General features: G+C 40.6%; 1 protein-coding gene across 1 annotated transcript; it reads left to right on the top strand.

Moving 5' to 3' along the window:
• Positions 1-21,231: 21,231 nt before the first annotated feature.
• On the top strand, positions 21,232-25,104 carry LOC126720352 (inosine-5'-monophosphate dehydrogenase 2). Its single transcript, XM_050422697.1, has 4 exons — positions 21,232-22,346; positions 22,778-22,957; positions 23,660-23,917; positions 24,631-25,104. Exons 1-4 carry the CDS (start codon positions 21,318-21,320, stop codon positions 24,700-24,702), a joined length of 1,539 nt encoding a protein of 512 aa, XP_050278654.1. The 5' UTR covers positions 21,232-21,317; the 3' UTR covers positions 24,703-25,104.
• Positions 25,105-25,465: the final 361 nt, after the last annotated feature.

Here is a 25,465-nt window from a genome sequence, read left to right as displayed (position 1 = left end):
TTTGGATCTAGGCAGATAGTTTGGATGATTTTGCTTCGAATGTTCTCCGATTTTGGGGTTGAAGTTCTTGAAGTTCCTGGAGGCTTCAGGGCTTGATTCCAGCAGAGCTTTTTCACTTCTGAATCCTGGTCCCCTGGATCTTGGTCCTCTGGATCTTCGTCCTCTGGATCTTGCCCCTCTGGATCTTCATCCTTCAGAGATCTCCTCCAGCCCTTTTTCAAATGCCTTAGGAAGGCTTCTATTTATAGGAGTTTGGGGGTGGGTGAGCGATACGTGGCGGAGTCTGATTGGTGACACATGTCACAGCCTGATTGGTCCGCTTATGTCATTGCTTTCACGTGCGAGGTTGCTTGTGTCATCGCTTACACGTGCGAAGCTGTTTGTGTCATCGCTTACACGTGCGAAGCTGTTTGTATCATCGCTTACACGTGCGCTGATGTGTGATTGGTTTTTGCATGACACTTGGCAAATTTCTGTTGGCTTCTGAATAGTGATAGCAAAACCTAGCAGCAGTACGTGGTGCTTTGTAATTGGCTGTATTTTGTGGACTTGGTAATGTGACGTGTCTGCTTGTGATAAGTCGGGAATTTTCCCTCTCTACAAGGGGAACGAGAGACGGAGAAAAAGAGAGGAGAGAACACTGTAGAGAAATTTTATTTGCATGAATCTGTGCCCATTAATCAAGTTTGAGACCAGATCATTTGAGAAAGATCTCTCTTCATTGCTACCTTCTTTTGTTCTTGTTTCTGTATCCCCTGAGCCCATGCAACAAACCGTTTAAGCTAACTGAAACCAAGTTCTTTAGGCCATACTCTACAAAAAAATTCATTGTGTGGGACCCTTTGGGCCAAGACCTAACCAACGAGGATCGGGCCAACTAAAACCGTGTCCCTACAAAAATGATGTCACATCATTTTTTAGACTAAAAAAATTTAAAATGACATAACATAATAAAAATGACGTTGCATCATTTTATTGGACAAACTAAACATTTGTGACTAGCTTACATAACACTTAACGGAAAATATGAACGGAGAGATTGCTAATGCAAACGAAATAAAATTTAAGGGGTAAAATTCAAATTATAAAACTTTAGGATATAAAATCCAAACATTTTCAAATTTTAAAGGTGTAATTTTGCAATTTAACCTTATCTTTATATATACTTTGAACAATAAATTGTTTTTACTTCTTCATATATATATATATATATATATATATATATATATATTCAAACTTTACTTTCTTCCCTTGATATTATATGAAACTTCCTCATTTGCTCATCTGTTAATAAAACTTTGTTTAACTTACTTGACTAAAACATTCCAAATACATTAGGACTCATTTTAGTTTTAAAAATTTGTTGAAGTGTTTTCTTTGAATAACCTTGGCTAATTTAGTTATGTTTTTTAAGCTATGTATGACTGAAAGTACGTAGTAGCTAGATAGTTCACATTGGCAAAGAGATTGGCATAGATAGCTCACATTGCTATTTATCTATAACGTTTCTCTTTATTTGTTGTCAAATTAAAATGTGCTCTCTTTTAAGTTTTAAGTGTGCAATGCAGAGTAAATTTATCTAGTGATTTGTAACATCTGCAATAGCTTGAATTCTCTTTTACCAAAGTCAATAGCTTTCCGACCTCATTTAGTAGTTGCAATTTAAATATCTTTTTATAGGGTAGTACTTTTGGTTGAATAATTTGCCTTCTAACAATGGGAATGTTATTCATACGCATTATCTCAAAACTATTCTGACAAATACTCTGAAAAAAATGCCTCTAAAAATAGGTAAATTGGCTAGTTCCCATACATTTATTAACCAATAAGGACTACTTCATGAGTTGTTGACGCCACAAATGCCAAAAAACTTTGTATTAGAAGATTGTATTGTTGTGGTTAGGAATGTAGATCCTGAGTTTTATAGAAATGGTTGCTAAAAACCTCTTACACAATTTAAGCATACGCAAGAATGGCAGGATTAGATCCCTCACAGAGTTGATTACAAAAAATTCCCTTATAACATTACTATTATAAGCTTTTATCTTTTATCGGCCCAAATATATTGTATGGGAAATTTCCCAACCATTAACCACTCTGGACAATGTAATTAGTTGGTTTCAATTTCAACATGACTAACTCAACACATTTTGTGGCATTAGGTGACAATTTAAAGTTAGACATTTTAAGAAGAGTTATTAGTTTCTTCCAATATCTTAATGGTCATACTCTGAACACTTCTTTGCCAAAAAAAAAAAAGTGATTAATTTAATATATTTTTTATAACAATTTTATCCTTGATTAAATTGGTTTCATTTTATTAATACCGCTATGATCATGCCAAAATTAGGAAATATTGACCATATATGTTATTGCCATGTTAAATGCCTTCATGAAAAATATGGCTACATTTCTATGAAGATTTTTCATATTATAGAGTATTTTAAATATAAAATAAAATGTTTTAAGATCTTGTAATTCTAAATGGTGTCATTTCTATTAAATATTTCAATTCAGTTTCAAATAGATTCATTTCAAACCTCACTTAAATTTACTATCCGCAAAAATATGACCAACTCAGCATATCTTGTGTTCAAACACAATGTAAAATGTATTGTTACTTAATATTTTATAAGCGATATATAAATTAAAAATAATAATCCAACCTTTCTATACAATTTAATATATTAATTGGACTAATTTTCATATATTTATAAAACGTATTTTAAAACTTTTAATTCTAAAAAAACGAAACAACCAATATCAAAAAAAATATCATATTTTAGACGATCGCTATCTCTCTTAACAATGTTGGACTTTAGTTATTGAACAATAGATTTCAGTAATAAATTTGTCTCAAAAACTATTAATTCTATTTTTAATTTTGATAAAGAGAAGGCTTACTTTTTTTCATTATTATTTTCATGCAATACTATAAGACAAATAAATATAATATATTCTATTTTAGAAGCATAGAATTCAAAGTTTTTCAATGCTCTATTAATTAAACAAACCAAACATCACAACCCATGACGAGTAAAATTTATGTAATTAATTAATAATGAAGCGTCCAACTTCACCACTTAAGAACTGGCAGTGAAAGTCAGCTTAGGAAAACAAGAACATAATAATTGAGCAAGGAAATAAAAGGCATACCCGACTATACTTAAATTGTTTACTGGTTGCTTGAATTTCAAGTGAAATAAAAAGGGATAAACGATAACAGATCTGTCTTGATGTATAGGATTATGCAGTGACTCATAAGTTTATAATTGCAAATATTGTGCCATTTTGGACAATGCCATTAAACTTGTGAATTTCCTATCACAACAGCATCTAAATTTCTTGACTCTGTCCCTGCTGGCTTTCCAAGAGTTTGTCTAACATTCTAGGATGGCAATGAGTTAGGTTTAGTGGCTATTTAGAGTCATATATACTAACCTAATAGTAAGGGTTTAACTTTAAAAAAAAAAAAAAAGAAAAAAAAAAAAAGAAAAGAAAAGAAAAGAAAAAAGATTTAGAGTGTATTTGGGTTTAAATTTTCTAAATCCACTAGGGTTAGTGTTTTACGTGTTAGGTAATTGAAGCTGACCTCATTATATAATTTAATTATTTTAATAATAATTTCTGTAAGGTCTTAATTCGTAACGACCCCAAAATGATATTGGGTTCGTACGTTAAAAGACCCAAACAATATAATTTGTAGAGCATGGGTTTGAAAGGCTAGGTCTTGGTCGCCGGACGGTAGTTAATCAAGGTTTCCATAGTGATTTGCACAAGGATGAACCTGACGTGTTTAATAATAATCTATTCTGGTACGTCATGAGTGGCTCCGGTCCTTAGACCTCGTCCAAGGAGCTTCATGTTCTTATTATTCTCTCTTTTTTAGGACTCCATGGTGTGGGAGCCCCCTTTTTGGCGCATAAGTCTTCACATTATATAGCCATTCTCGGTTGATCCTGGCCCTCCACCTGTTGATCAGGTAGGTGCCTATTCAAATACATGTCCCATCAGCCGCCTCCCCCTGCTTTCTGTTAGTTGCAATAACCGAAGCCACACTTTTCAGGAGTCTTTTCTCATTAATATGGCTAGGACGTTTGTGGGCGCATTCAATACGGAGGTGACGTGTTTACCTTGAACCACCCCCACTACGTACCCCCATGTGAGTCCCATTCTACTCGCCTCTTCCTCTGGGGGCACCTCGGAGGTTGCCTTTGACGACATGTCGCTCTTCCTTTTGAAGTTTGGGATGCCGAGGACAAGGTCATCCTCGGCTGCCTCTATAGGCTATTTAGTCTTTCCCTACTCGTCCTCGGCAACTGCCCTCCTCGGCACGGGCCCTAGGCCCTAGTGGAAAGTGGGCCGAGTCGTAAATTCTCTAGCCCCACAATAGCCCTTCAAAATCCTGTTATCCGGCTCCTTAGACGGATAAGAGGGTTTTGATGACATCAGGCATCTGTCAAGGCTTGTCAATCCTTGTCACCTATCAGTTTCCGAGACTCTTCGTCTGCTCGAGACACGTTCTTAGAGCCTTTGGAAGGTGAAACGTGTCCTCATTAAATACGGGTGGCTGTGTGCTTCCCACGTTCAACGGCGCGATGGAGATCTAACGGTGGAGATTTCCTTGCCTTTATGGGCGGGAAAACTCGTGCAGTTACTTTCGATAGGAGGTACAAATGATATTTGGAACTGATTTGTCTCTTCACTTTTGCACTTAAGAATTCTAATGCATACACCCTGGGTTCCTCCAAACTTTCATCCAAATTCAAGTTTATCTCTAGCACAAAAAGCCTGTCCGAGGCACCTTTCCTCTTTTCTGTAAGTTTTCTGCCTTCACTAACTCGTGCTTTTTCTTTTTCGGGTTTATTTTTCTCTTGTTCCTCTCCTTCTCCCGTCATTGGTTGAGTCTGTTTAGTAATTCTTAGAGATGGTTAAATTGAGACTGAGGAAATTCGTTGATACTGAAGAGGCGATGGAAAAGTTCATCGCCGATTATAGGATTCCCCCCAACGTGAGTTTGAGGCACTGCAAGATGAGGGAGTGGCACCTTTTGAGAAGGACGGGCGAGGTGGTAATTCCTATTCTCGCCTTTGTAGAGAGGGGTATGAGAATCCCCATGGGGCCGGTAATGAAGGGTTACCTTAGGCATTTCTGATTAGCCCCCACCCAGTGCGCCGCCAACATGTTTAGGATTCTGAGTTGTGTGGATGCCTTAAACTAAAAGATGGGGGTAAGATTGACCCACCATGACGTGAATTGGTGCTATAATCTCCAAAATTTGAAGGGAAAATCCTATTATATGAAGACGAGAGACGAGAAGGTTCGGCTAATCTAATGCCTCCCCGATTCCAATAAGGGGTTAAACAAGGACTTTCTTATCGTATCCAGTGAATGGCATGATGGCGTTCCATGCCCAATGGTGGAGGGAGAACCAGGTGGGGTATAGAGAATGGAAGGGTGCTGATCTTTTGCGCCATTTTATTTGATGTGGTTCGGTTACTAACCATGTGCATGTCTTTTTTTTGCAGATCCTAACGCCTTTCACCGACACTTTCACCTAGTTAACCGGGTGGACTTAGAGACTGTTCTTCAAGCGGCAGTTTTTGTAAATGACGAGGATGGTCAAGTCAGAGCCGCTCACAAAATCTTAGGGTACGCTCCCCTTCAGAAGTCATTTGCCGACCCAAGGCACGTGATCAACGCTAACCATCCTCAGCTTCCAAAAATTACCGTAGTCGAATCAGTATTTTTAATGTCCGAAGGATCTTCTGTCCCAGAGGGCATCCCATTGGTGGACTCCTCCCCATCTCACCAAGCAGCGGAGGACGAAGGTGAGTTGGGTCAGTCCGAGGAAGGATTTGCGGCATTTGACCAAGCCGACCCATCCGAGGATCCTTCTGGTGATCTAGATGACCCAGACCTGTCCGAAGCGGAACTGTTGTCAGTGAGAACATCCTCCTGAGCCGAGATGGGTCTTAAGAGAAAGCCCCCGACCAGCTTACTCGACCTCCTCGAGGGTCAACCGAGGAAGGGTGCGCAGGGAAAACCGCAGTCCAGTGCTCTTTCTCCCCCGTCTCAGCCTCAACCCATCCAGACTAGGTCCTCGTCTACTAAGTCAAAGTCACAATCTCCCTGTCCCAAACTTCCTGCTCCTTCTCAATCAGCTCTGCCTCCTCGGCCGGAGCCCACGGAGTCAAAGAGAAAGAGGAGTCCCAAGGGGAAGGAACCCATGGATGGGGGGAAATCCCAATCATCTCAGGAGAGGGATGAAGCCCCGCGAGCTCAAAAATAGCTAAAAATTGGACACCAAAGCAAGGGTAAAGGGATCGAAGCCCAATCCGCCCAAAGCAAGGGGAAGGGGATCGAAGCCCAATCCACGCCAAGCGCTTGACTTCCCGCCCCAATGCTCCACGGGGAGCCATTGCTGGAAACCGCGTCCATGAGGGACCTTGGAGACGACGATGGTGGTTATGTGGCCGATGCATTAGGGAGAACCATGCTGCTTCCTACTGATGTGGAAGAGTTAAAGAACATGAGGATGTAGGAGGTTTTCCTTAGCGTGAAGAGGTACCTGGGTATGGTAAAACTCTTGAAACCTAAGGCTCTGTCAATTCTGACTCCTAGATTTTCATTCATAATATACTTGTCTCAATTGGTAGGCTATCCAGGCCACCTATAGGATGGGGGATGAAGTGAAGGGACAGAGTAAGGCCGCCGAGGATGAACGCACCAAACGCATAGATGCTGCGCGGACCCTCAAAGTTTTCGAGACTGATCTCGTGAAGACTAGGGAGGACTTGAAAAATGCTACCCGAGACAGGGATAGTGCCTTGGCGGGTTTGACTAGCGCCCAAAAGCAAGTCGAGGAATAGACAGAGCGCCTACTCGCTGCCGATGAGCAGCTGCAGATAGCTAAGGAGCAGATCAATGACTTAAAGAAGAAACTGATCATGGCAGACAACGCTAGGGGCATGGCGGAGTATGCCCGGGACGAAGCCGTGAGGGCCAAGCAAGAGGCTGAGTTTGCCAGAAACGAGGCCGAAGCTGCTAGGGACAAGGCCGATGAGGAGGGTTACGAGACGGGGATGGCTGAAACCCAGGCCTCCCTTAAGGCTCAAATTCCTGGAGTATGCAGATTATACTGCTCCCAGGTTTGGGAAGAGGCCTTAAAAGGAGCTGGGGTGGATGCTTCGTCTGACTTGTGGAAGGCGGAGAGCATATTTTATCCTCCAGCCATCCGTGAGACCGCCTCCGCCAGCTCCGAGGCTATGAGCGATCAACACGAGGCAAGGGTTACTCAGTCAGAAGCTGCACAAATCATCGTCCCTCCTAGCGAGTCGATTGAAGGAGGAGAGCCTCATGATGCGATGAAAGCACCTGGAGGTATGAATCCCGAGATGCCCAAAGAGGGTGCCAATCCTACGGTCAGCGCTCAGATCCCTGATGCCGAGGGGCCAGCCATCCTTGTTCAACTCCTACAGGCAATTCCCCTTACTGATGTCCCCTAGGGCGCCGAGGCTGATCCTGCTAAGCCTTCCCAAGAAGGGGATGTTTTCCAGGGCTCCGAGGCTAATCCCGATCAGCCTTCCCAGGATGTGGCCCAAACGAAATCAAGGAAATAAAAAGTCCTGGCCAACCTTTGTATTTGTTTCTAGTTTAATTATTTAACTAGTTTCCCTTTTGTTTTGAAAACTTTATAGTTTGCTTGCAGTTGAACTTATTGACCACATATATACAATTCTTTTCTTCCGTTTTCCTTTAAATTACATGCTAGTTGCCCTTGCTGATACTTACTACTATTGTGAATCTCTTGATTTTCGAACTAAATATCTTAACACATATGAATGGTTGTGCTTATGACATATTTGGGATCATATCCCTGAATTCTAACTTATCCGAGCCCACAGGGCGTTGAACTTGTGTCTGAACATACTTCTGACGAGATATAGGCATCATCCGAGATGTCATGTGTATTGTTTAGGCCGAGCCTGGTATCTAGATTTCCTTTAAGTAGTTGGTTTCCCCATAGGTTTGAATCGAAGGACCATCCAATACCTTGGTTCTGTCCAAAACTTAGCTTTTTAAGTAGTTGGTTTCCCCATAGGTTTGAGTCCGAGGACCATACAATACCTTGGTTCTGTCCAAAACTTAGCTTTTTAAGTAGTTGGTTTCCCCATAGGTTTGAGTCCGAGGACCATGCAATACCTTGGTTCTGTCAAAAACTTAGCTTTTTAAGTAATTGGTTTCCCCATAGGTTTGAGTCTGAGGACCACACAATACCTTGGTTCTGTCCAAAACTTAGCTTTTTAAGTAGTTGGTTTCCCCATAGGTTTGAGTCCGAGGACCATGCAATACCTTGGTTCTGTCAAAAACTTAGCTTTTTAAGTAATTGGTTTCCCCATAGGTTTGAGTCCGAGGACCACACAATACCTTGGTTCTGTCCAAAACTTAGTTTTTTAAGTAGTTGGTTTCCCCATAGGTTTGAGTCCGAGGACCACACAATACCTTGGTTCTATCCAAAACTTAGCTTTTTAAGTAGTTGGTTTCCCTATAGGTTTGAATCCGAGGACCATACAATACCTTGGTTCTGTCCAAAACTTAGCTTTTTAAGTAGTTAGTTTCCCCATAAGTTTGAGTCCGAGGACCATACAATACCTTGGTTCTGTACAAAACTTAGCTTTTTAAGTAGTTGGTTTCCCCATAGGTTTGAGTCCGAGGACCATACAATACCTTGGTTCTGTCCAAAACTTAGCTTTTTAAGTAGTTGGTTTCCCCATAGGTTTGAGTCCGAGGACCATACAATACCTTGGTTCTGTCCAAAACTTAGCTTTTTAAATAGTTGGTTTCCCCATAGGTTTGAGTCCAAGGACCATACAATACCTTGGTTCTGTCCAAAACTTAGCTTTTTAAGTAGTTGGGGGGATTAGCCCCTCGGCCAACCCCTAGAACCATCCGCGCTACTGACACTTCGAAGCGTAGCCCTTAATAAAACTTTATGTTAGGGCACTACAACGGGCTGTTGGAAGTGATGGGGGGACTTTCTCGACCCACCGCCTGTGCCAACACACGAGCCTTCCCACAGACGGCGCCAATTGTAAGGTCTCAATTCGTAACGACCCCAAAATGATATTGGGTTCTTACGTTAAAAGGCCCAAACAATATAATTTGTAGAGCGTGGGTTTGAAAGGCTAGGCCTTGGTCACCGGACGGTAGTTAATCAGGGTTTCCATAGCAATTTGCACAAGGATGAACCTGAAGTGTTTAATAATAATCTATTCTGGTACGTCATGAGTGGCTCCGGTCCTTAGACCTTGTCCAAGGAGCTTCATGTTCTTATTATTCTCCCTTTTTTAGGACTCCATGGTGTGGGAGCCCCCTTTTTGGCGTATAAGTCTTCACATTATATAGCCCTTCTTGGTTGATCCTGGCCCTCCACCTGTTGATCAGGCAGGTGCCTATTCAAATACCTGTCCCATCAGCCGCCCTCCTGCTTTCTGTTAGTTGTAATAACCGAAGCCACACTGTTCAGAAGTCTTTTCTCATTAATATGGCTAGGACGTTTGTGGGCGCATTCAATTCGGAGGTGACGTGTTTACCTTTAACCACTCCCACTACGTACCTCCATGTAAGTCTCATTCTACTCACCTCTGCCTCTGGGGGCGCCTCGGAGGTTGCCTTTGATGACATGTCGCTTTTCCTTTTGAAGTTTTGGGATGCCGAGGACAGGGTCATCCTCGGCTGCCTCTATAGGCTATTTGGTCTTTCCCTACTCGTCCTTGGCAACTACCTTCCTCGGCACAGGCCCTGGGCCCTAGTGGAAAGTGGGCCGGGTTGTAAGTTCTCTAGCCCCACAATTTCATTATTATTTTATGGAAAAAGTTAACGGATACCATAAGGGTATTAGTTTAGAAAATATTTTAGAATTTTTTATGGGAATAGAAAAATATAATTGATTTTTTTAATAGTTTTTTATATTTTCCATAAAAGTTGTATAAAAAAAATCTAAAACTATCGTAAAATGGTCCATTAACAAAAACCTTAAAACGATGTCAAAAAAAAAAAAAAAAAAAAAAAACCTTGAAACACCCATTAGCCAGACCCTTATTTTATTTACACAAAATTTAAGGGTTTTTATTTTTTTTTTTTAGTTGAAAAAAAAAATTCAGGGTTTTATAAAAACAAATTATGTTTGTTTTATTTTTAAAATATTTTTTATTTTAATGTAAAAAATATGTGGGTTCACAACACCAGGTTAAAGAATGAGATTTCAGAACTATCTTTATTCTTTACTCCTCAAAACCAATTTGATTTTGTTTGTATATGATTAATGGTATGTTTGGATGAAGGGGGGAAGGAGGGGGAGTGGAGGGGAATAGAGTAGAATTGGATAAAACTAAGCTAATTTTGTACTAAATCTATTCTACTCTACTCTACTCTACTTCCTCTCCCTCAATCCAAACGGACCATAAATTTGAGAGAGAAAATAAGTAAAAAGAGATGGGTGATTTTGGCTGGTCACTGACTCACAAGTGAAGAAAGATAGTGGCATGTTGAAGGCTTGAAGAAAAAGAAAAAAAATTATACATAAAGTATGCATGTAACTTGATTTAACATATAATATTTTCTTATATATAACAAAAATATTTACATCAAGTTAATCTTTATATGCCTGAAAATATAGAAGTCAATATATACAAATAAATAAAAAGTATAACAAATAGTAAAAACTAAAGGATTTAACTCCTAAACATGAAATCAAAATTGTCCTTTTTTTTCTTAAAAAAAATCCTAGTGTTCATATTTCTTTTTTTATAAATGAAATATGAAAAAGAAAATAGAGTAGGTTTTTATTATAAATATTTACTTATTTATTTGTAAGAACACATATCCTAAATGCTTTTAAGTAGTACTACAGACACAAACTATTTTACAACATTTTTTTTTAACAAATTTTACAATATTTTTACAAAATACTGATGTAGCTTTAGTAATTTTCAAATAATTATTAGTAAACATAAATGTGATGTTAGTAGTAGATCCATATTAGAACTTGTAGGGTCGGGGAGCTTATGATCCGGCCCACGCTTTATCCGGGCTCAAGGCCCGTGCCGAGGACGAGTGATCAAAGGCCGAGGTGTTAAGGGGAACAGCTGTGGACGACCCTATCCTTGGCACTCCAGGACTTCGGTGAGAAGAGCAACGTCTTGGTGAAGGCTATCTCCAAACAGCCCCCTGAAGGGGATGTGAGCGGAATAGGGCCCACGTGGAGGTACGGTGCAAAATTGGTTGAAAGGAAAATACGTCCCCTCCGCATTAAATGCACCTGCCAGCGTCCTGATCATGTTAATGAGAAAAGATGCTTGGACGGTGTAATTTCAATTATCGCAATTAACAGAAAGTAAGATGGGACAGTTGATGGGACGGGTACAGAAGTAAGCACCTGCCTGACCAACAAGTGGAGGGCTAAGATCAACCAAGAAGGACTATATAATGTAAAAGTTAGTGCACCAAGAAGGGGGTTGGGAAAAATAGCCAAAAACCAGAGCCTCCCAGCCCGCCTCCAAGAGGAAGACTCTTAAGGCGAAACGACTTAATCATGTATGAACACCACGAGAAACCCACCGTTTGGTGACTGAGGCCTAGCCTTTCAAACCCACGCTCTACAAATGATATTGTTTGGGCATTTTTACGTGCGAACCCAACACTGTTACGGTTCGTTACGAATCGTGTCCTTATAATTGGCGCCGTCTGTGGGAAAGGCTTGTGTCTTGGCATAGGCGATAGGTCGAGACAGTTCCCTTATCATTTCTAACAGCCGGTTATAGTGTTCTAGCGTAAAGTTCCACTAGGGGCTATGATTCTTGACTAGGGGCTACGCTTTGTAGCATCAATCGCATGGATGGTTCTAGGGGCTTGGCCGGGGAGCTAATTCCCTTAAAGCTAAGGCCCCATGCCAAAAACTGAGTTTTGGACAGAACCAAGGTATTGCATGATCCTCGGACTCAAACCTATGGGGAAACCAACTACTTATCAAAATCAAGTTTTGGACAGAACCAAAGTATTGCATGGTCCTCGGACTCAAACCTATGGGGAAACCAACTACTTGGAAGAAAAATTGAGTTTTGGACAGAACCAAGGTATTGTATGGTCCTCGGACTCAAACCTATGGGGAAACTAACTACTTATCAATATCTATCAAGTTTTGGACAGAACCAAGGTATTGTATGGTCCTCGGACTCAAACCTATGGGGAAACCAACTACTTGGAAGAAAAATTGAGTTTTGGACAGAACCAAGGTATTGTAAGGTCCTCGGACTCAAACCTATGGGGAAACTAACTACTTATCAATATCTATCAAGTTTTGGACAGAACCAAGGTATTGTATGGTCCTCGGACTCAAACCTATGGGGAAACCAACTACTTGGAAGAAAAATTGAGTTTTGGACAGAACCAAGGTATTGTATGGTCCTCGGACTCAAACCTATGGGGAAACCAACTACTTATCAATATCTATCAAGTTTTGGACAGAACCAAGGTATTGCATGGTCCTCGGACTCAAACCCATGGGGAAACCAACTACTTATCAATATCTATCAAGTTTTGGACAGAACCAAGGTATTGCATGGTCCTCGGACTCAAACCTATGGGGAAACCAATTACTTGGAAGAAAAATTGAGTTTTGGACAAAACCAAGGTATTGTATGGTCCTCGGACTCAAACCTATGGGGAAACCAACTACTTATCAATATCTATCAAGTTTAGACAGAACCAAGGTATTGCATGGTCCTCGGACTCAAACCTATGGGGAAACCAACTACTTATCAAAATCAAGTTTTGGACAGAACCAAGATATTGCATGGTCCTCGGACTCAAACCTATGGGGAAACCAGCTACTTATCAAAATCAAGTTTTGGACAGAACCAAGGTATTGCATGGTCCTCAGACTCAAACCTATGGGGAAACTAGCTACTTATCAAAATCAAGTTTTGGACATAACCAAGGTATTGCATGGTTCTCGGACTCAAACCTATGGGGAAACCAACTACTTATCAAAATCAAGTTTTGGACAGAACCAAGGTATTGCATGGTCCTCGGACTCAAACCCATGGGGAAACCAACTACTTATCAATATCTATCAAGTTTTGGACAGAACCAAGGTATTGCATGGTCCTCGGACTCAAACCTATGGGGAAACCAACTACTTGGAAGAAAAATTGAGTTTTGGACAGAACCAAGGTATTGTATGGTCTTCGGACTCAAACATATGGGGAAACCAACTACTTATCAATATCTATCAAGTTTTGGACAGAACCAAGGTATTGCATGGTCCTCGGACTCAAACCTATGGGGAAACTAACTACTTGGAAGAAAAATTGAGTTTTGGACAGAACTAAGGTATTGTATGGTCCTTGGACTCAAACCTATGGGGAAACCAACTACTTATCAATATCTATCAAGTTTTGGACAGAACCAAGGTATTGCGTGGTCCTCAGACTCAAACCTATGGGGAAACCAACTACTTTAAAGAAACCTAGGCACTAAGCGGGACTTAGCGACTACACGTGACATCTAAAATGATGCCTATATCTTCGTTGAATGAGGGTTAGAAATGAGTCCAGGGCTCTGCGGGTGCAGGTAAGCTAGGGTTTTGAAACATGATGTTAAATGTATCGCATGCACAAATATTCATACGTGTTAAGATAAATTAGTTCAGAATTCATAAATAATAGTAGGTATCGACAAAGGCAACTAACAAGTAACCAAAAGGAAAAAGGAAGAAAAAGATTTCATATATACATGTTCAACAGGTTTAAACTACTAATAGATTACAAGGTTTTCAAAATGAAAAAGAAACAAGCTAATCGTTAAACTAAAAACAAATACGGAGCCTAGCCAGGGTTTCTATTTCTTTAGTTTTGCGTCAGCCACGTTCTGGGAAGGCGGAACGAAATCAGCTTTGACGCCCTGGAGGATAGTCCCTTCTAGGGAAGGCTGAACAGGGTCAGTATCGGTACTCTTGGGGACCACAGCAAGGGGAATTGCCTGTGGGGGCTGGGCAAGTATGGCTGGCTCCTCAGCATTAGGCATCTGAGTGCCAACCACGGGCTCAGTAACCTCTTTGGGTGCCTCAAGATCCGTATGCTGAGATATTTCTATCACGTCCTGAAGTTCTCCCTCTTTGAGCGTCTTGCTAGGAGAGCCGCTGACCTGTAAGTCTTCCGACTGAGTGACCCCTTCCTTGGGTTGGTCACCCATAGCCACGAAGCTGGAGGAAGTGGCCTCGCGGATGGCTGTAGGGTAGACTATGTTCTCCGCCTTCCATAAATCGGATGAAGCATTCACCCCAGCTCGCTTCAATGCCTCTTCCCAAACCTGGGAGCAGTAAAGCCTGCATACTCCGGGAATCTGGGCTTTAAGGATGGCTTGGGTTTCAGCTACCCCCGCATTATAACCATCATCCTCGATCGTTTCCTTGGCAACCTCAGCCTCATTTCTGGCAAACTCGGCCTCCCGCTTGGCCCTTATGACTTCGTCGCGGGCATACTCCGCCACACCTTTGTCATGCTCGACCGCGGCCAGCTTTTTACTTAAATCCTCGATCAGATCTTTAGCTATTTACAACTGATCCTCGGCTTCAAGTAGACGTTTTGTTTGGTCCTCGGCCTGTTTTTGGGTGCTAGCTAGGCCCGCTGAGGCGCTATCCCTTTCACGGATAGCAACTGTTAGGTCAGCCTTGGTCTTGGCGAGTTCATCCTCAGAGGCTTAGAGAGTCTTCGCGGCCGTTATGCGCTTGGTGCGTTCATTCTCGACCGCCTTACTCTTATTATTCACCTCTTCCTCCATCCTATAGGTGGCCTGGAGAGCCTGGCAAGGGAGATAAATGCATAGTTAATAACAAACCAGGAGCGAGAGTTAATAAAGTTTTAGGTTTCAAGAAACCTTACCATGCCCAAGTACCTCTTAGTACTAAGGAAGACCTCCTGCATCCTCATTTTCCTCAGACCATCCATGTCAGTAGGAAGTAGCATGGTTCTCCCTAGTGCGTCTGCCACGTAGCCACCCTCGCCATCTCCAAGGTCCCTCATGGATGCAGTTTCCAGCAGTGGACCCCCGTGAAGCATTGGGGCAGGAAGCCAGGCGCTTGGCAAGGACTGGGCCTCGATCCCCTTTCCCTTGCCTTGAGAGGATTGGATTTCAGTCTCTTTACCCTTGCTTTGGTGCCCAGTCTTCAGTTGTTTTGTACGCGGAGCCTCCTCCTTCTCCTTAGAAGGTTGGGATTTTCTCTCGTCCATGGTTTCCTTGCCCTTGGGGCTCCTCTTTCTCTTTGAATCAGTGCCTTCCGGCCGAGGAGGTAGAGATGGTTGGGAGGAAGCAAGAAGTTTGGGTGGGGGGATTGTGGCTGTGACTTGGTGGAAGATGACCTAGTCTGGACAATCTGGGGCTGAGGTGGTGGGAAAGGAACCTTGGGTTGTGGCGTTCCCTGCGTATCCTTCCCAGGTTGACCCTCGAGGAGTTCGAGTAGGGGAGTCGAGGGCTTTCTCTTGAGTCCCATCTCGGCCTGAGAAGAGGTGCCTACTGACGACAATTCTGCCTCGGACAAGGACGGGTCACCTATATCACCAGAAGGATCCTCGGATTGGTGGGCTAGGTCAAATACCCCAAAACCTTCCTCGGGCCGGTCTAGCTCGTCTTCGTCCTCTGCTACTTGATGAGACAAGGAGGGGCCCACCGGTGGGAATTTCTCGGGGACAGATGGTTCCTGGGAGAGTAAAAATCCTGTCTCGACCACGGTAATTTTTGGAAGCCAAGGACGGCTGGCGCTGATCACGTGCCTTGCGTCCGCAAATGACTTCTGAACAGGAGGGTACCCTAGTATTTTGTGAGCTGCTTGGACTTGACCATCTCCGTCATTTACGAAAATTGCCGCTTGTAAGACAGTCTCCAAGTCCGCCCGGTTGACTAAGTGAAAATGCCGTTGGTAGGCGTGTGGATCTACAAAAAGAAAAACACGTATGCATGGTTAGTTATCGAACAACATCAGATTAGAATGGCGTAAAGATTCATCGCCTTTCCATTCCCAGTACCCCACCTGGTTCTCCTTCTACTACGGGGCACGGATCGCCATCGTGCCATTCACCAGAGACGATGAGGAAATTCTTGTTTAATCCCTTGTTGGAGTCAGGGAGGCATTGGATTAATCGAACCCTTTCGTCCCTCATCTTCATGTAGTAGGTTTTTCCCTTCAAGTTTTGGAGATTATAGCACCGGTTCACATCATGGTAGGTCAGTCTTAACCCCATTTTCTCGTTTAAAGCGTCCACGCAACCCAGAATCCTAAAAACGTTGCCGGCGCACTAGGTGGGGGCTAATCGGAAGTGCCTGAGGTAACCCCTCGTTATCGGCCCCATAGGGATTCTCATACCCCCCCTCTACAAAGGCGAGAACAGGAATTACTATCGCACCCGTTTCCCTCTTATAGTGCCATTCCCCCATCTTATAATGCCTCAGACTTACGTTGGGAGGAATCCTATAATCGACGATGAACTTATTCATTGCTTCTTCAGTATCGACTAATTTCCTCAGTCTCAATTTAGCCATCTCTATGATTTACTAAACAAACCCAACCCGCGACGGTAGAAGAAAGGGAACCAAAGAAAAATAAACCCAGAAAAGAAAAAGCACGAGTTAATGGAGGTAGGGAACTTACATAAAAGAGGAAAGGCGCTTCGGATAGGCCTTTTGTGCTGGAGATAGACTTGAATTTGGACAAAAGTTCAGATGAACCCAGAATATTCGCGTTAGAACTCTTAAGTGCAAAACTGAAGAAACAGATCTGTTCCAAAAAATCTCTTATACTTTCTAGGGTAACTGCACAAATTTTCCTGCCCATAAAGACCAAGGGATCACCACCGTTCGATCTCCATCATGCCGTAGAACGTGGGAACCACAAAGCCGCCTGTATTTAATGAGGCCACGTTTCGCCTTCCAAGAGCTCTAGGAACGTGTCTCGGACAGATAAAAAGTCTCGGAAACCGATAAGTGACAAGGATGGACAGGCATTGGCAGATATCTGATGTCATCAAAACCCTTCTATCCGTTCGAGGAATCGGATAGCAGGATTTTGAGGGGCTATTGTAGGGCCGGGGAGCTTATGATCCAGCCCACGCTTTATCCTGGCTCAGGGCCCGTGCCAAGGAGGTAGTGTGCCGAGGACGAGTGATCAAAGGCCAAGGTGTTAAGGGGAACAGCTGTGGACGACCCTATCCTCGGCACTCCAGGACTTCAGTGAGAAGAGCAACGTCTTGGTGAAGGCTATCCCCAAACAGCCCCCTGAAAGGGATGTGAGCGGAATAGGGCCCACGTGGAGGTACGGTGCAAAATTGGTTGAAAGGAAAATACGTCCCCTCCGCATTAAATGCACCTGCCAGCGTCCTGATCATGTTAATGAGAAAAGACGCTTGGACGGTGTAACTTCGATCATCGCAACTAACAGAAAGTAAGATGGGACAGCTGATGGGACGGGTACAGAAGTAAGCACCTGCCTGACCAACAAGTGGAGGGCTAAGATCAACCAAGAAGGACTATATAATGTAAAAGTTAGTGCACCAAGAAGGGGGCTGGGAAAAATGGCCAAAAACCAGAGCCTCCCAGCCCGCCTCCAGGAGGAAGACTCCTAAGGCGAAAACGACTTAATCATGTATGAACACCACGAGAAACCCACCGTCTGGTGACTAAGGCCTAGCCTTTCAAACCCACGCTCTACAAATGATATTGTTTGGGCCTTTTTACGTGCGAACCCAACACTGTTATGGTTCGTTACGAATCGTGTCCTTACAGAACTAATAAGAATTTGTCACATCAACAGTTTGTAAAAATGTTGTAAAATAGTTTGTAACTGTAGCATTACTCAATTCTTTTTTATTTAATTAACGTAAGATATAAAGGTAATAAGAAGGAAAAAATAATGCATTGATTAATTTTTTTATATGACTTATCTCTTTTTATGAGAATATACTTTAAATACACTTTGATTGTAATTAGATATGTATAATATACAAATAATTAGAAAAAACAAAAATGATACATTAGTCATCTATAGAAGTGTTATACATACATACACACACACACATATATATATATATATATTAAAAAACCTAAGGCGGTCATTACTTAATTTTATATATGGAATTATATTTTTAAATTTGTATCCCAAATTGATTGATGGGTTGTTGTGGCAAGAGAGAGAATGAAAATAGAATATAGTGATTGGTGGGTTGTTGCGATGAGAGAGAAAGAGAATGAGAGGAAGAAAAAAGGACACAAATTTTATAACAAATTTTAACTTAAAAATGTTCATCAGTTTTTAATGGTCAAATGTTGAGTATTTGGCATATAATGATCTTTGTAGATTGAGATCCCATGCAATACCCTATAAAATTTTAACTTAAAAATGTTCATAAGATTTTAATGGTCAAATGTTGAGTATTTGGCATATAATGATCTTTATAGATTGAGATCCCATGCAATACCTAGGGTATTGCACGGGGTGCAATAGCTTAAATCTCATCCATTTATTCAATCCAATGCCTCTTAAATTTGACACATCATCAAATTATGAAAAAGACAATTTCACCCCTAAAACCCCGCTTGTATCTCCTCTGGAACAAAAACCAAAATTCAAAATTTACTCTCTCTCTCTCTCTCTCTCTCTCTCTCTCTCTCTCTCTCTCTCTCTCTCTCTCTCGGATTGAAGCTTTCTCTCTTCACAGCATAGCCACTGGCCCGGATCTCTGTTTCCGACAATACTGGCCTTTTTCTCTTCGGAAAATTCCTAAAATCCCCACTAATACAGTCATCGCCGGTGCCAATCAGATTTATCTGTGATTCCTAGGTCGTTTCCTATATCAGACTTCGCAAGGAGGTGAGTTCTCTCTTTTGTATACATCGAATCGAAATAAAAATTACTTATGAAAAATAGACACTCCATTGGATAAGAGGAGAGTAGGGTCTACTAGTGCTATATATTTCATCGATGGGATAATTATTTAGTTTTTTTTTTTTTTTTTTTTTTGGGTAGTCTTTTGTTGCCACGTTAATGTTGCACATTTTCAAATGGAGAATATGTGAAATTTGGTCTAGCAGAATTAAAGAAATGGATAATTAGTGCTACAGGGGAGATAGCTAAAATCCCTATTTTACAAGTTCGATGTTATAGACTATAGTGGTCGAATCCTATGCTTCTGGGTTCCTAATGTTTTTAGCCTGTAGTGTGCAAGAACTTCTTTATATGAGCTAATTTAGACAAGCTATTGGATTTCTAGTATTAACAATAATTGTTATTATTAGGGATTTTTTTGATGAGAAAAAGGCCAGAATCGTCAGAATTGAAGATCCGGGCCAGTGGCTGTGCCCTGAAGAGAGAAAGCTTCAATCCGAGAGAGAGAGAGAGAGAGAGAGAGAGAGAGAGAGTAAATTTTGAATTTTGATTTTTGTTCCATAGGAGATACAAGTGGACGCGGGGTTTGAAATATTTTAGGGGTGAAATTGTCTTTTTGTAATTTGATGATGTATCAAATTTAAGAGGCATTGGATTGAACAAACAGATGATATTGAAGCTATTGCACGGGATCTCAATCCAATCTGAAAATCCCCACACATACATGGACTTCACTTGTGAAAAGACCAAAGTACACCATCTATTATTTTCGTTTTAATCCTTTATATTTTTTATTTTTTATTTATTTTAATCCATTCATGTTTGATAAATTGATATTGATATGATATGTTCCCAAATTTGTTTTTTGAATCTACAAATTCAATTAAGTTTTTTTTTTTTTTTTTGTTTCCTTTTATGTTTCAAAATTTTTAATTTTTTTTTAATATAAGATAGAAATTCAAAATTCTATTCTAGCCTTAATCTAAGTGCATATGTGTGTGAAACTTCATTTTAGAGATTTGAATCATGATCTTTCTCCACACTTTACAAACATTTATACTTGTGAGGTGATTATCACTTTAAGGAGTGCACGGTGGTAAAATTTTTATTTTAAATTTCATGTTTGATTTAGTTTTTATTTGGTCAGTTAAGTTTTAAAATTTTCAATTTAATCTTTCATCAAAAATGAAAATTTGAATACTTAATTAAAGAGTAGAGGAAAGTGGAAACATGAGGTACCACAAAGGAAGATGATACTAATTAATATGCCACTAAACAAAAAATTGAATCAAACATAAATAACTAAAATAAAAATCTTTGAAACATTAAAAGACAAAAAAATAAAAAATAAAAAATAATGAGAGGTCTTGAATTTGGAGAACTTACTTCTCTTTGTATGCCAAAATTGGGAGGTCTCTTTGGTACATCAACAATAAGAAATGACATAACCCAATAGATATCGCTATCTATTTGAAGATGTGCAGCTTCCGTGTGGTCAATTTCATTATATTTGTTTTTTCTTTCAATGTAACAGTTCTAATAGTGTGGGTTTTTTTTTTTTTTTTTTTTTTTTTTTTTTTTTTTTTTTTTTTTTTTTCTCTGTTGGTAAGAACAGAAATGTATTTAGATAATAGAGCTAGTACATCAGAGTTGTCCATGAGACACCTATAAAAGATGCCTAATTATAAGAATTAAAGGACACTCTCGTGGAATTCCTATACACAAAAAGTCCCATAAATATTTACATAATACAAAAAATGGACATTCATAATACAATTCTGAAAGGCTAGCTCGCTCCCTCCCCTTTTTCCGTGAGACCATTTGTTACAGAGTTTGCTACATAGTATATGTGATGTAGATGAACCACCCATTCTCTACCGAGAAGCATCCAACAATAAAAAATTAAAAGAAACAATTACAGAGCCAAAATCTCATAGAAAAGTTACATATGTAAGAATAAAAGTAAAATCAACAGTAACATTTAAAAATTTAATACACATGTCCCTTACCGTAATTAAACCATGTTAAACAGCCCACAATTTAGCTTTATTATTGCAGAATACTGTTTAAGTAGTTTATGTATTTGTTTAAATATATCTTCACAAAAAATTTCTAACTTTCCTTAAAAAATAATGAAAAAAATTTAAACTTAAAGATTAATATGAAAATCAAATAAAAAATGAATTAAAAAATCGAAACCTTAAAGGGCAAAAATGTACTTTAACATTGGAGATGCACTCAATTACAATGAGACCCGCCACACCAATTCCACATTTGGACTTTCCCTCCACATTTATTTAACCAATCTCACTCTCGCGCTAACCAATAAACCCTAACTCTCTCTCTCCTCTCACTCTTTCTCTCTCTAAAAACCCTAACAATGGCGCCGCCGGAGATTGTTGAAGACGGGTTCGCGTCGACGCGTCTGTTCAACCAAGGCTACTCCTACACCTACGACGACGTGATTTTCCTTCCGCACTACATCGACTTCTCCACCGACGATGTCTCTCTCTCCACCAACCTCACGCGCCGCCTCCCTCTCTACACTCCGATCGCCTCTTCTCCGATGGACACCGTCACCGAGTCCGCCATGGCCGCCGCCGTGGCCTCGCTCGGCGGCATCGGAATCATCCACCCCAACCTCTCCGCTCAGGTCCAAGCCGCCATGGTCCGCTCCGTCAAGTCTCGCCGCGTCCCTTTCCTCTCTTCCCCTACTTTCCTCTCTCCCTCGCATCGCATTTCGTCCCTCGACGACTTCGACGCTTCGTCTCCGTACGTTCTGGTCACCGAATCGGGCTCCCCGAGGTCGAAGTTCGTCGGCTACGTGTCGAAGTCTGATTGGCTGAATCTCGAAGACGAAAGAAAAGGTTCGGAGGTGAAATCGTATATGAAGACTTCGAACGATATCGTTGTTCCGTGGAATCAAAGTTTGGATCAGATTGAATCGTTTTTCAAAGAGAAAGACTCGGATTTGGGGGTTTTGGTGAGGGGAAACGCTGACGTGGCGGCGGAGAGCGAGGTGGTGGATGTGGTGATGAAGGAGGATGTGGAGAGAGTGAGGGGGAATCCGAGATTGGGGCTGGGGGGTACTGTGGGGCCCGACGGAGGGTGGCGGGTCGGGGCGGCAATCGGGACGAGGGAGAGCGATAAGGAGAGATTAGAGGGATTGGTGAAGGAAGGAGTGGACGTGGTGGTGTTGGATAGTTCGCAAGGGAACTCAATTTATCAGATTGAGATGATTAAGTATGTGAAGAGAGTGTATCCGGAGCTTGATGTGATTGGGGGGAATGTGGTGACGGCTGCGCAGGCGGAGAATTTGATTAAGGTGGGTGTCGATGGGTTGAGAGTCGGGATGGGGTCCGGCTCTATTTGTACTACGCAGGAGGTTTGCGCTGTTGGGCGCGGGCAGGTATATCCATTTTTCGCTTCATTGGTTTGATGTGTATGTGTTTTGATTGTGAAATGTATTAGATAGCATGATAGTGTATTGGGATTTCATTTGATTGTTATTTATTTGTGTTTAATTTGTGGGGTTGTTTGGATTGTGTGTTTTTGATTTGATGGGTTATGGAGTGACGAAGTTTGGGTGAACGCTATGAAATGAGATAAATGGTGTGCTAGTAGTAGATTGTTAATTGTGTTGGCAGCTAAGGTTTCGTCTGAAAGAAGATTGAATGTGGGGGGAAGTAATCACAATATCATGTTTAATGAGCTACATTGACCAATGCTCCAATGCTTTGTTCAAGGAGAAAAGAAAATGATGCCTACATTTATTAGTGGTGGCATGCTTTCCATATACTTAATTAACATATTTTTCATTGTCTTATTGCTACTTTCTAGGCTACTGCTGTTTACAAGGTTGCTTCTATTGCTTCAAAATACGGTGTGCCTGTCATTGCCGATGGTGGAATTTCGAATTCTGGACATATTGTCAAGGCTTTGGTCCTAGGGGCATCTACTGTAATGATGGGAAGCTTTTTAGCTGGAAGCGAGGAGGCTCCTGGGTCTTATGAATATCAGGTATGACACTGCTAAGACAATTTCCTCTTTTATTGCTGAAGTAGATGATATACTGCTCAGCTGTGAAACAAATTTGTTTCTTTCACGGTTCCTTTATTGCCATTAAGCATTCGTCTCTTTTTTGGCATTCTGTAATTTTTTATGTGTAAATTTTGTATTGCTGGGAATGTTTGCAACTCATCATTGGATGTGATTCTACTTTAAAAAAAAGTATGTGTTGTTATATTCTTTTTGTAAATTATATTTTTTTAAAAAAATTAAGTTTTTTGCAAGCTGCAGGTGCAATTTAGTCTTGGATTCTCTTAATGCTTTCAGATAAATTTTGATTTAGATCAAAATTTGATCTTTAGTGCCTCATATCCTTTATCGAATGTGTTTTGTAGCAAAAATTCATTAGGATAAAATGGGGTTGTGTACGTGAATAGTACATATCTATTATAGATTTTGTGATTAAAGAGTCAGTGAATGGCTGAGAAGTCATTTTGATTTATGTACAGAAGATTGTAATATTCCTTGCATGTAATTGATTTGTGCCTGTCATGTGTGTCAAAGCTATTTGGAGGTGTGAGCTCCTTAAAAGTAGTCTTGTTTTCAACTTTTTATTGCTTCATGAAAGTTTTACTTTTTGTGGAGTGGCAAATGATTGGATTTTGCTTAAGTCAATATTTCAGTAATAATAAATTGTTAAATTTGCAATACCAGAATGGTCGACGGGTCAAAAAATACAGAGGTATGGGATCCCTAGAAGCTATGACTAAAGGGAGTGATCAAAGGTATTTGGGTGATACAACCAAGCTAAAAATTGCTCAGGGCGTTGTTGGAGCAGTTGCAGATAAAGGTTCTGTTCTGAAGTTTGTACCTTACACTATGCAAGCAGTAAAGCAGGGGTTCCAAGATCTTGGTGCTTCCTCTCTGAAGTCTGCTCATGATCTCTTAAGAGGGGGGGTATTAAGGCTAGAGGTATGGTTTATCATTGTATTTTACTTATTCTCCCTGTGGCTTTGAGCAGGATCTGATGTTCTTTATGGAACTATATATCAAGAAATTTGTGGCTGTAAACTTCGATAAGGGGTGGCCTTGTTATCAATTACGCAGGTCATTACCTATTATTCTGCTAAAAGCCATTAATATTATCCTAGCTCATCACTACAAATACCACCCTAATGATAAGGGAGGAAATTTGTACTTATTTGAAATAAAAATATAGCTATCTAGAATCCTACCATTGGATGCAACTTAAATGTGATATATAGTCATAAAGGTGGGTTTCATTCTGAAACTTTTATCTTAATATGTCTTCTTGGATGTTCCTTGTCCCTTTAATAACACCATTTTCCTCTTGAAATCAATTGAAATGGGTTTTTGAGATGGGGCATAGTGCATATGGCATTCCACCCTTGGTGGTGGTGAGTTTCATGGTTGGTGCGATCCCCATGTTAGTGCATGAGCGAAATGTCTCCTCTTCATTCTTCTTTTTTCTTTTTTTTTCTTCACTCCCCCCCCCCCCCCCCCCCCCCCTGGGGTTCTCCATTGCTATAATGAAAAAGTGTAATTTTTTACAAATTTCCTTAGACATTGGCTTGGTTTAGCTATTCTGCAGAAGATGTAATCTTGATGACTAATCAGTATATGATTATATGGACTGACCATGCTCATTTATTTGGTTTGTTCAGGTCCGGACAGGAGCTGCGCAAGTTGAAGGTGGTGTCCATGGCCTAGTTTCTTATGAAAAGAAACCATTTTGATATTAGACTCCCTTATGCTTATGTTATTGTTGCCGTGGCTGTGTTCTGGCCGGAAATTGTCTTTGTGGTTCACCCTGCAGTGGAATTGCTAATTTATAATGAGTAACATTCGGGTTAACCAGACTGGCTATCTGTTGTATGAAGTAGTTGATCATTCTCCCCTGGAGGCATCTGAAGAGAAGCACCCAAATTTTTGTTGTTGAGCATGATATCTTCAATCTGCCTTTATTCCATTGACAATCATGTGTGAGAGGATGATATATGAATTATTATAGCTTTTTATTACCTTTTTTTTATTAAAAAAAATAAAAATAAAATGTTATCAAGCATTAATGAATTTTAATGAATGCTTAATAGACTATCAACGTTTTAAGTTTATGAAATGATGCTTTTTATTATTCATTGCATTGTTCTAGTTTACTAAAGTACACAATAATTTTCCTTTAGATAGGTTTGTACATTATTGCCAAATGCAGATACAACAGTTTTCCCTGCTACACTTGCCCCCTATTTCTTTTATGTGGTTCATGGTGTTATACTTAAATTGTAAGGCTCTATTACAAGGTGAAAGCTTGAAATTTTGTTGTGAAAAAGATTATAGAATTTTGTGTCCCTATCATTACTTAATTTTGAATAGATAGAGTACTAGATTATAAGAATATGCCTTTATGCGTGGCAGAAAAAAGATATAAAGCCAAACGTATGGCAGTTCTGCCAAGTACTTTTAATCTAGAACAATAATTTAGAAGGTAGTGGTTAAAAC

Source organism: Quercus robur, chromosome 4, assembly GCF_932294415.1.
Source record: "Quercus robur chromosome 4, dhQueRobu3.1, whole genome shotgun sequence".
Classification (NCBI taxonomy): Eukaryota; Viridiplantae; Streptophyta; class Magnoliopsida; order Fagales; family Fagaceae; genus Quercus; species Quercus robur.
Note: the sequence above shows the minus strand (reverse complement) of the source record. Positions and strands in the feature narration are given on the sequence as shown.